The 12569-nt window shown below is 34.4% G+C and overlaps 1 protein-coding gene across 1 annotated transcript; it reads right to left on the bottom strand.

Moving 5' to 3' along the window:
• Positions 1-1111: 1111 nt before the first annotated feature.
• On the bottom strand, positions 1112-11790 carry LOC114715127 (probable LRR receptor-like serine/threonine-protein kinase RFK1). Its single transcript, XM_028899916.1, is given in 24 exon segments — positions 1112-1806; positions 2290-2440; positions 2532-2565; positions 2568-2765; positions 2936-3146; positions 3239-3357; positions 3782-3934; positions 4349-4547; positions 4622-5010; positions 5843-5886; positions 5995-6042; positions 6141-6200; positions 7675-7740; positions 9032-9100; positions 9745-9816; positions 9902-9973; positions 10085-10156; positions 10277-10348; positions 10438-10509; positions 10622-10693; positions 10965-11036; positions 11123-11191; positions 11362-11433; positions 11620-11790. Coding segments are annotated over 24 exon segments (2901 nt in total). The 5' UTR covers positions 11766-11790; the 3' UTR covers positions 1112-1437.
• Between the last annotated feature and the right edge of the window lie 779 nt (positions 11791-12569).

Genomic DNA, 12569 nt, shown 5'->3' with positions numbered 1-12569 from the left:
TGACAGGCTGGATATTAATACTCATCATATCCTTAATATAAGACCCATTTAACTAATTTAATTAAATTAAAAAAGTTAGGTAAGTTAGTTAATTATAAGAAACGTGACACGTTTTTTTTTAAAATATCATAATTATTTTTCTCAATACCCTCTTTTCCTTTTCTGCTTGATTATGGTTGAGGAAGTATTTATAGAGGTAATTTAGAGAAAACTGACAAATATGAGAAATGCGCCTTATATTTGGACTAAAACCAACTTAACAATTGGATCTTATATTAAGTACCGGAGGAGTAATATATTATCCGAATTCTTTTGAAGACAATGTGCGTCCGATTCAGGCCCAAAAAAAAAAAACCAAAGATGATTTGTGTCCGATTATATATCGCGCGCATTTGTGATCACTGATAGAATTTTTTTTCTTGCCGGAGATAGACAGTACTCCTTCGACACTTAATTAATTTAGAACCTAATTAACTAATTTGAGCAGATTAAAAATACTAGTTAAATTAGTTAATGTGATATTTTTTTTTCCTAAAATACCCTAAATCATCTTTCTTAATTTCCTCCCTTCCTCTTTCCTTTCATTATTGTTGAGAAAATATCAATAAGGTTAATTTAGAAAAAAATTGATAAACTTGTGAAATAGACCTTATATATAGAACCAACATCAATTTTTAAATCAGGTCTTATATTAAAAACCGGAGGATCAGAAGAGTCATTTGATTAGATCTTGTTTAGTCCTTACCATGAAAGGAACCTTTATATTTTTAAAAAGTTTTTATTGATCTCAAAAATACCTTTTTAGATACACAGTATCCCCTTACTTGAACCTTCGTTTCTACTTCTGATGTTGTCTTGGTCAGTGTCAGTACCAGGTGTCCGTGGGAGCTGATGTTATTCGAGTTTTCTCACCCCTTGCTGCAAGCTGTTTCTATTAAATCCGCATGTATCGTCGTACTATGTGATATGTATGATACCTCCTTCGTTTATATGACTGGCTGTTTCTATTATACGAATTCTTCCCATGAAGATAATTTGTGTTTGATCATATCGCGCGGGTTTGCAATAGATAAGTATTCATCTGACAGATCGTCGACAACAGACAATGACAGATATTAAGACTCACTGTAGTGTTGAAGCAAATTATTTGTACTGGCGTTTTTAATTACATGCAATTGAATCAAATGCTTAGAACAGCACTTTACAACTATACAGAATAGTTAATACTAAAGAGCGACCATGAAAAGTGTAAAATTCCTTACATACACCCTCCCCAGTATATGGGGAAATTTCATTCAATAAGAATTACTCACCTTTGTCCTGTGAATAAACTGTCAAAACTCGAGAACTATCAGGATAGAACTAGAATTTGTCTGCTATCTGTTAAAAGAATTTTGGTCATTTCCTCCAAGATCATAAAGGCTCACTCATGTTGTATCATGGTTCTGAGCGTATCCCGTGTAAATCATGGTCGGATGTTAAGGAAGAGCTATTTACAATGGCATCAGTTGAATTTTCTGTTTGGCTTGTGCTCGCACTCTGACTTTCTCTATGCTTTTGAATGTCCCTTAAGGCTCTAAACCTCAAATCTTCACCAGCACTTTGCTCTGGGTTAACCTCAGGAATGCTTATTCTTCCTTCGAGCATGTTCACAACTTCAGACATCGATGGCCTAAGCGATGGTGATGCATTAGTGCAGAGAAGAGCTACTTTCACCATGACTTCAACTTCTTTTGGGTTCACCTCAGATCCCAACCTTTCATCAACCAGTGGTATCATGTTTTCAGTTTTATGCAAATGGCATGCCTGCAATGTGATAATGGCAGGTTTTTGCATCAGATAACAACCAAAACAATAAGAAGTTCATTTCAGGTATTGTTTGTATTATTAAGAAGGGAAAGGAAAGAAAGATTAAGCCCTTTGCAAATACTCCAACTTTAATCACTGAATATTAGTCACCTAAACTCCCCATTAATGTAGATGCTACTTCACACCCTTCCCTTATCCCCATGGCATGCTCTCATTGGTTGACCATACGTGAGATTGGTTAAAAGATTTTTTCTTCTTAAAAGAAAATGCTTTGCGCCTAAATATAATGTCCTAAGCCTCAATCACAAACTTCCTAAATGCTGAAGGATGAAAATCTGATATCTGAAGTTGAAGGCGTTTGCAAATGACATAAGTGTATTTGCATCTTTCTGGCCCAAACCAAACTTTTTCTTCCCTTCTCAATCAAAGTTTAAAATACACTTAGCTAACAAGGATAAGGATTGCAGCTGAGTAGCATACCCAATCCAAAAGACAAACACAATTATCACTTGGCATATAATCGCTGTTGCTTTTCCCACTAATAATTTCCAAGACCACAACTCCGAAACTGTAAACATCCGCCTTGTATGTGAGGTAACCCCATAATGCATATTCTGGTGCCATATATCCTCTGCAAAAGAAACAAAAAAGAGAGATAAATGTTATTTATCAACGGCAACAAAACATGAATTGGAGTTTTATCATCAAACGAGAAGACTAACATAGTCCCAGCCACTCGGGTAGTAATATGGGTCTTTCCTCTTCATTGAGCCTAGCCAATCCAAAGTCAGATATCTTAGGATTTAAATTCCCATCCAATAACACATTAGTGGCCTTGATGTCTCGGTGAACAATCTTGAGTACTGATTCTTCATGGAGAAATGCAAGACCTTTTGCTATGCCAATACAGATTTTAAGCCTTGTAGGCCAATCAAGTTTAAGCTGATTTCTTCGGCCTATGAAATGTGCATAAAGAAGTTAGAGTTGATTTAATATAAACCATTTTTGCAAATTAATTATATGTCAAACATATTGAAGAAGCAGAAAAAATAGCATCCAACTTATAACTAGTTAGAGAAAAAGAAGCTAAAAAAGTGTCAAGAGAAATATACTTAGAAATGCTTACTAAATAAAGCACGGGCAAGGTTATTATTTTCCAAGTACTCATAAACCAACAATAGTTGATCCCCTTCAATACAACACCCATGAAGCTTTACAAGATTAGGGTGTTGAAAACAAGATATCATGCCTATCTCATTTAAAAATTCACGATTCCCTTGCCGGGACTTGGAAGAAAGTTGTTTGACTGCTACCCAAGTACCATCAGATAACTGCCCCTGTAATCCGATTTCCAAGTGTTATATTTACAACAAAAATGTCAATGTTTTGAAGAAATTGGAGAAATTTTCTTTTGCTTTAGGATAAATACCTTATAGACAGGACCAAAACCGCCTTCCCCTAACTTGTTATCAGGACTGAAGTCGTCAGTGGCATCTCTTATCTGTTTCAGGCTATATGTTCCCATATGGGAATCTAGCCCTTCGGCACCTGTTTAATAAGTCAAGTGTCAAAGAAGTTCTCAAAGGAATAATTACTTTCCTAAGTAGTAGCTTAGCTTATCTCAAAAGAAAGGTTCACCATGTACCCTTAATTATATAGAACATTGGCACCTAGGGCTGCAAATATTCATTTCAAAATTAGGATCAGATTGAACTAATTAACCACCTCTTAAAAGTTACTAATTAACCGCCTTTTAAAGTTATTTGGTCTTTATAAGCAATGCTTTGTACCGATTGTTCTTTTTTTAATAATTTTCCCTCAATCATACTTCCTCGTTGGTCTGAAAGTGATTACACAAGCCACTGAAAATTACAAGCAAACGGGAATTTAAACTCTTCAAAATATTTTATCCTTTCTTCCTCACTCACAGCGACTTGAATTATGGATTTCAGAATGACATGATTGTGTTTACCTTTTTTCCTCCCAGATTTTCCTCTGAAGTGGCCTCTCCACCAAAAGAGTCCCACTGTAAATAGTATTAAGAAGAAAGCCCCAACTCCAACTGCAACTCCAATTGTCATATTAGCACTTCCACTTTTTCGGACATCTGAGCAACGTTTAGACTCTGCCAAAGAAAAAAACGGATGATCATTCCCTCTAAATTTCATAGCAATAAATGAGAATGTTGTCAAAACACAATTATAACAAAATGCAACTTCAACTATTTAAAATTCTAGAAAGAGGGAAGAATCCATTTTTAGGCCCTTAGTAACATTATTAAGGAACACTTGGTAAGTCTAAGGCATATCATGAGACAACACTTCCATTCCAAGGCACAAAAGTCAACATTCAGTGCAGCAATTAGCTTGTGAGATTACTTTTCAACAGAAAGCCAACATTAAAAAACGAAAGCCCTTGGATAAAAAACAATATGGAAGTGTGATGCATGGTCTAAATAGTTGATACTGCCTTGGTATCAAATGCACGCTGAAAATCATCCTTGAGAATAACAATAAAAGGGTAGAAACATATAACTCACCAGAAACAATAGATAAAGCTGATACCAGGGGACCATAAACTCCACTGCTAGGAATTCTTGTAGTCCCTTTGCCAGCCCAATAGAATCGAACATCCAAGACATTATCTGTTACATGAACATTATATACTGGTATCTTAATTGGCTTTCGAGCCATATGCGCTTCATCTTCAATATTGAAATCCTTACGAACTAATCTTCCCTGCATGAAAGAACAATCTCAATTCCTGATATGAACAAACGCAAAATAATTTCTCTAGTTTGACTGACCGATACCTGAACATAGATATCAAATATGCGCCTTCCAAGACTATTATATGTCTTATCATTTGTAAATTGTATCTCTGCAAAATGCAGGTTTACAGTATAGTTGCCATTTTCCAAGCAATAGTGAAAATAAGTTAGCGAAATTGGGCAGATACGAGCTGTTGCATATATATTAGGCACATCTGAGGATTCCAGAAATACAGTGTAACGTGTATTCAGGAAGTCATTGTCATCCATGAAGTCCCCAGTGCTGCTGAAACCCCAGTAACTGCTGGAATCATAATAAAATTTTGCTGTACCGCCTGACAAATCTCCATCTCCCGCGTAGAGAAAATGTTCTTTATTTTCTTTCACAGTTACATCCTTTCCCCCACTATTAACATGCAAACAAGTTGAATCTGGAAAAGAGGAAAAATATAAAGTTAGCCAAAATATCACAAAAATAAGCAGTTGTGCTCTCAACAAGCAACTTCAAAGATAATTATCACTTGCCATATTCATTGTCATTTGAGTTTTGGAATAATTCATACAGACACAAAGACACATATAGTATAGCCTACCTTTGTTCTACCAATAAATATATGTAATTTTATAGTAAGTCTTATAGCATAAATTCAACTCATTACATTATTACCAAAAAGAAAAATCAACTCATTGTAGTCATGTCAATTTTACATATAACCAATTTGCACTGAGTTCGACTTTTCATATTCATTATGGTGTATCATCAAAACATCAAACCAAGACATGCCAAATCATTAAAATTTTGATTGAAAACTCTAACTTCATTGTTCGGAAAAAAGTTATAGATAAAAGGAACAAAATGCCACTGGCCGTTTGGCCGCGTGTTGGGTGCGTGTGTTGCGGGTTCGATCCCACCCTGCTGTAATCCAAAAAAAAAAAAAAAAAGGAACAAAATCGTAAAACAGGTGCTACCAACATGAGAAAGGGGAGAAGGAAATGAAAATAAATGATTCAGAAAAAAGAAGAAGAACACCATGGAAACCTTGCTGTAAGCTACGATATGAGATGTAGATAGATACAAGCAGACACACACATATGCAGAAACTTTTAATCATGACCAATTTATGGCATTCAAAGCCATAGTATTTCAATGTTCGCTGACAACCCCATTTGCAAATTAACCTAATATTTGAAGCTTCAATCCCTGAGACCTATATAGTCACCCAGAGCATATCAGTATTTCAAATATGGAAGATTATTACATACATCTTGGGCAACTGAAATTCTTCGTGCATGGCAGAGCTCTCCTTCTGTCATAAACAATGAGTGAGAACAAAATCACTGGAACTCCATCTTTTCATCATAGTTTACAAGTAAACTTCCGAAAACAAAAAGGAGATTAAAAGTTAGATGCTTACAAATCATTGGGCCCTGAGGAGCTCTGAAACAAATTTAGGTTTAAATTCCTAACAATAAAAACAAGAAAGGTTTACAAAAATACCAAATTTGAGGACATATATATAAATATATATAACCACTAATGCAAAGGCTTTCACGTTCTTACAGGTTATCTCGACAAGCAGATTGCTCAGGACTTGGTGTAAAATTGTTGTAAGAAAGATCACTGCAGCCAAGAATTGAAAAGCAATGCCATCAGCCTTCCAATATTAATACTAAAAGTATAACATCCGAGATATCATCATACTGTTCAATTTGTGTAAAATCCATGACACATTTTAGAGTACCTCAATTCCTTTTCTAGGTGGTTCTTCTTCTTATACCAGCATTTGATCTCAGGACCCCTATATCACACTTTGAAGGGCTCTCCACTGAGACCAAACATGCTAGTAAAACCCATCACACATTATGTTAAATAATTTGAAACTAGCACACCTATAGGAGTTCCATGTGAAAACAGCATGTGATATTCATGAGCTGGAAACATTGTTTAGAAGATAAAACACCTAAACATGACTTATTTCTTTGCCAAAAGCTCCTCCTTGTCGAGTGTGTTATCAGAAAGTTTTCTAAAAGCCACTGATGTATCGAACAGAACTTTAATGATTTAGAGATATTACTCTTCTAAATAAATGCATGCACAAATTTTGTTTCTTGAATTGTCAAATGGTGCAATCTAGTCACTTTGTTTCTGGAATAATGGCCGGAGATTATACATTTGACAAGTCATTATCTATATAATTAAGAGGTAAACTTTTCATAATACATACAGCAGAAGTTGGCAAATATATAATTAATGAATTTAAACTATGAAAGGAGACATACTCATAAATCATAATGTTATTAGGTATTGACAAAAGTACAAGGATGGATTTTGTGTTATTCTTCACGTGACCAGAAGTTACATTAAGAATTTGTGAAATTCCAGTCAGCAGTTATAATAAGTATGAGATAATTACAATAATTGTAAAAATCTTATATTACGTGGTTAGCTGACCACCCTACCCTGGTGGTTAAGATATCCAAAGAGAGTAAGGTATAATTTCAGAGTAATGGCAGGTGACAAACACCCAATTACTATGTCAGAATATGATGTGAATTATACGAGGTTCAAGTGCTTGATCTCATCCTCACAAATAACATTGCCATACTTTCTATGTTGAAACTTTGAAACTGTTTAACAGGAAGCAGCATAGAATACCATCTTGAATAAAATTTAATACTTGAGAGCCATCTTGCATTTACATTAGAAAGAAGTATAGTAAGGTAACAAAGATATCATTAACAGGTGTAAATGGAATTAATATTCCCGAACAGGTATCCATCATAGGTGTGAATGATGATTACCTATTTCACTTTCCTATTTAAGAATATCCAAACGAGATGAACCAATCATTTCAAGGTTTATAGACAATAAGCAGTGCGAATAAATTGTCAACAAATAATCGTCATGGTTGCCAATATGGCAAAGGAAAAAGCAGATAATCATCAAGTACAAATGAATTTAAACTGTAATCTCCCATGTCCAACTGATGGAAAGTATATCATCTTAAATATACTTGAATGCACAGTGAAAGATCCATTACATATGTAAAAGAAAGATGAAATAAAATAAATCGACTCCAAGATAAGATACATACACGTTGCTTCCAGCCTTCAAGATTGAGTCTGGTATATTTCCACTTAGCATATTGCCCGTCAGAAAGCTGATAAAAAAGGTACAAAACGTTAACTATGTGTATTTTCAACAGTTCATTGAATAAGAAATCAGCCAATCAGGGCATACTTTGTAATGGGCATGCTGAAGTAGATGGTGTTGAGAAAATTCTTGGGTTACATATAAATACCACCTAACTGTGCAAGTAACAAATAAAAACTCACAAAAAGCAAGTATTTCAGGGGTTGGGATCCTCTGACCCACCTCTTTTTACTGCGTTTCTATTGCATTTGTTAGGATATTAGAAGATTTATTCATTAGTGTGCAGATATTGTAATTTATAGTATAATCATAGGTACAAGGTATATTTCTGACATTATGAGCCATTAAAGCCTAGATTCCTCCTCTCTCTTGTATGTAAATCGCCTTCCTCAGGCAAATTTCATAGTGATTAGTAAGGCAATTTGGCAAAGTTGTTTGTTAAAAAAGTCTAGACAGTTATCGAAATAGGAAGCTGCAAAGGACTAGTTAGAAAGCATTAAACAACAAATATTGGGATGGTCTAAATACAGAAAATGTCAATGACAACTTGAACAGATATATTAAAAAGTATGCTAATATAGACACATAATTTTAGATAATTTGATTGATTTATTTTAAATAAACTAGATCTAATCAATAAAAAATACTGTTGGCAAAAACAATTAATAAAAAATACTGCTTAAAATTGCATTTGAGATTTCCAACACAAACTGTTTTAGTTAATATTTCATTTCCATGCAGGGCCTCGAATAAATGCTAGATTCCCAAAAAATGGAGGTTTCCCCATCATGGTCAGAAGATTTATCGCATCATTATCTTTGGCGGGGTACTTGTTATGAAAACCAACCATATATTTCATAACAGTAAGAAGAAATCATAAAAGCAGCAGGAGACATGCAAATTTCTTTTCTTGTTATCAGAGAAATCAGAGGCCCGGTTCAAATGAAAAGTTTGGCACAGTTTTCAAACTCGGTATTGGCCCATCAATGGATCAGAGGAACTCCAATTAAGTAAAGAACAGGCCGACAGTGAAAATGATCAATGGCAATTTAACAGGTACAAAACAATCCTCATTCATACGGTGAAAACTTCAAAATTTCAGGGAGACGAGGAGCAGCTGCCCTTACTTAAATCTTAGCTTTGGTGACAAAATTTCTACTCATGAGTATTATTAGAGCAATGATTCAGACCCTTCAGTATATCCATAGCACCACATGTAAGCAAGTGATTATATCGATTGAGAGAGAAGTCACTAATCTTTAATGCCATGCACATAGACTTCCGGGCAAAATACTTACACGAATTTAAGATGCTTTGCATTGACAGTTGTTGCAATTTCCCCAACTAACTTATTAAAACTGAGATCCCTGCAAGAGTTGAAATGATAAATTAAAGTTCCAATAATGGAAAAAATTCAGAATTAATGGTATGTGAATATTTTACTAATTTTCTTCTATCGAGAATCGGCATTAATGCATGCAGTATTTGGTGTGGCATTCTGGAACCAAATAATAGAAGTCTAAAAAATGACAGAAACAGAAAAAAAATTCTTTTACTAGATTAAGATTTGCATGATTCTGCTTCCTTTGTCTTACAAGAAATAAGATGCTAAATAATATCTTTTGACAGTTGCCTTTGTTCTCTTTTCACATTCCTTATTTCTCTCCTGTATCTTATTTTTTCTAATTTTTTTGAAAAATATAACCTATTTATTTATGCATTCATGTGCCCCTCCCTTTATACATTACAATTAACTTGAAAATATAAAGTACTCCATATGACAGTCTGACAGTCTTGAAATCACTAGTCACTACATTTAGCCCAACCAAATTCCATATTTCTGTTTCAACTCTGATGATATGCCTAGTAAAATCATGGAATCAAATTGATTGCTTGGTTAAATTTTCAACACAAACATAGGATGAAAGGAATGGTGTTTTTGCATTAGTATTTGCTCCATTGACCAGAACTTTGAAACCTTAGGTACATAAGATTCAGACGCTTTACTCACAGCATTTCCAAGTCCTGCATCGTCCAGATGTAGGCAGGCAGCTCCCCAGTAATATTGCAATTTCTTAAAACCCTAAATTAAAAATCTGAATCACTTTAAATTGAACATTGTTAAAAGCAAAAAATCTATGATCTCAAAAGCTTTGCCCAAAACATACAATTTTATCAGTGCTGTCGTGTTGCTTAGGGAAGGAAACTCCTGACTTGGACCACCTATATCACTAATTCTCCTGTGCAAATTAAAATGTGCCATCATGAGCAAATTAGCAATATAATGAACTAGAAATAAAGAAAAACGTTGGGGGGGGGGGGGGGGAAACAAAAGGAGGCTCTTTACTCACAGTTGAAGTAAATTACTTAGAAGAGATATGGTTGATGGGATAGGTCCTTCCAGTCCACTTCCGTGCATTTCTCTTGAATGAGGTAAAATGGGATAAGAAAATAAAGGAGGAAATAAGCCTAGTGCTGGATTATCTATTTGTCAAGAATTAAACCACACAAAAATAATCAAGGAAAAAGAAATTCAAACTCACAGTCGTTGAAGTAGTTTCCAATTCTGGATGAAATTAGGAATTGTTCCTCTGAAATTGTTATCATTTATCCTACTGCAATGCACCACAATATTATATTCATCAGAAAACTATCATTATTTATTTCCTAAGAAACACACTGAAAACAATAAACAAGAGCATACAAATCTGTCAAGTTCTTTAATTGAGCAAATGTTACTGGTAAATGTCCTGAAAGTTTATTGGATGACAGAATCCTGAAGCAAGTTGCCAATATAATCCATCAGAATAGAGTGTTTAATCTTCGAAGGTATTCCAACAATAAAACATGAGAATTCCAGAAAAAAGAAGTCAAAAGTGATGCCTTACAATGTCTGCAGGTTAACAAGATTTCCAAGCTCAGAGGGAACAAGACCGGAAAATTGGTTTGATTCAAGGCACCTGATGAGAAATGCGAGAGCAATTACAAAGTATAAAATTCAGAAATTCATGATAATAAAGTAGGATAAACACATTAATGCATTGCAGTTTTCTTCGTTATCTAGCTAGCTGAAAGGGGAAATAATGCACAAAACTCTGAGACCTAGACAATTAAAGCTTTCAGTTATAAGAACAAAATAATGGTACAGTCAGAAAGTTTCATAAACTGAACTTTGATCAACATGAGTTAAGAAAATAAATAAATGAGAAAATCTCAAGCTCAGTAACGCACAGGTATGTTAGAGACGTCATCTTTCCCAGCTCCTTAGGAATTTCCCCAGATAAACGATTCACAAGAAGAGAGCTGCATGATATGTCACAGACATGAAGTTCGGTTAAAAGAAAAGAAAAGCAACTGAGTAAAATTTACAACAGTAGATAAGAACCTACATTGAAGATAAATTCATTGAAGTCCATTCCTTAGGGATTGTACCATTTAGGTAATTGAGAGCAAAATCACTACAATGACAGAAAAATACATGTCTCAAAAAAGGGGCTATAATAAAGTATTGACACTACCAGATATCCAGCCATTCAAATCAAAACTAAAATAATTCTTAGTGGAAAAAGTATAGGAAGTAAATTTGAATAGTAAGCAAGCAGTTAAGCATTTTTCATGGAGCTCATACACTTCTTTAAGGTAAGGAAGCTTGACCAATTGAGGTGGAAGCACACCAGGAAGGCTGTACCCCTTGAGCGAACTAAAATATGAAAAATCAAACAAAAAATATTATCACCAGACAAATCTTCAAAATTCAAGGTCCATAATATTGCCACAAAAATCAATACGGTAATTAATTATTTAAATGATCAATCAGAAACGCATAAAACAATGAATCAAGTACTTAGAAGTTAGAAAAGCTGAGGACAAGATAAAGGAACTTTACATGCTCACAACATGACAGTTAGTGCCATTTTCCGAAAAACATTTACAACCAATGCTGCTCTGTGATCCACTGGGTGACACTGGTGTCAACCCCACCATTTCAATTTGACAAGAGTTTCCATCAAACTTCCAGTAGGTTGCACCCATTGTACTAATAATTTCTTGAAGAGCATCAACTGGATGACATTTAAGGTGGTATAAGCATGACATAAAGTTCTATGGCACGAGAAAATAAAACAATTACAGGTAACGTGAGGATTAAATCAAAATTGACATACCCAAATTATGAAATCAGCCTCAGGCATTAGATTTACAGCTAATATTACCAGATAGAGCTATATTTTCACATATTCAATATCAGTCCCACTTCACATATACAATAAATTCGAAAGACTCACCAGTTTCAACATTGGCACATTAATACAGATCAAGCTTAATGTATTTAAGATACATAAACATGAAGTAGTCAAACAAAGTAAATTAATAGAAAAATAGGAACCAAGTCTGCAATTTTACTGCACATTGAAAAGTTTAGAGTCACATTTCTAGGCTGGTAAACAATTTTGAATTAAGGAAGAAGTATGTTGCAACAAAAAATGAGGTGATATGACATAGTAAGCTTTCAACCTAACCCTGAAGGTAAAGAGAAGACCAGAATATCACTACCCAGATGATGACCTACAAGATACCGTAACTCTCAAAGAGGATGCTTCAGCCCAAAAATTTACGCGACACACAGAACAATGCAAGCAAAATCTAAAATATAAAAAAATCGGTAAGTCATTTATTAATATAATTTAAACAGAACAAACAACTCTCAATATTATGCAAAACCCAGACTAATAACTCTGGAGAGCAATCAGCTTCAGAACCAAGATTTTAAGGTATGCCTAAATATGAGATTACGAGCAAGTATTTACAATACAAGAACAAGATCAAACTTTTAAGGGT

Source organism: Neltuma alba, unplaced genomic scaffold (genome assembly GCF_004799145.2).
Source record: "Neltuma alba isolate B1F8T4 unplaced genomic scaffold, ASM479914v2 tig00011576_pilon, whole genome shotgun sequence".
Lineage (NCBI taxonomy): Eukaryota > Viridiplantae > Streptophyta > Magnoliopsida > Fabales > Fabaceae > Neltuma > Neltuma alba.
The sequence above is the reverse complement of the archived record's forward strand: the minus strand, read 5'-3'. Positions and strand labels throughout refer to the sequence as shown.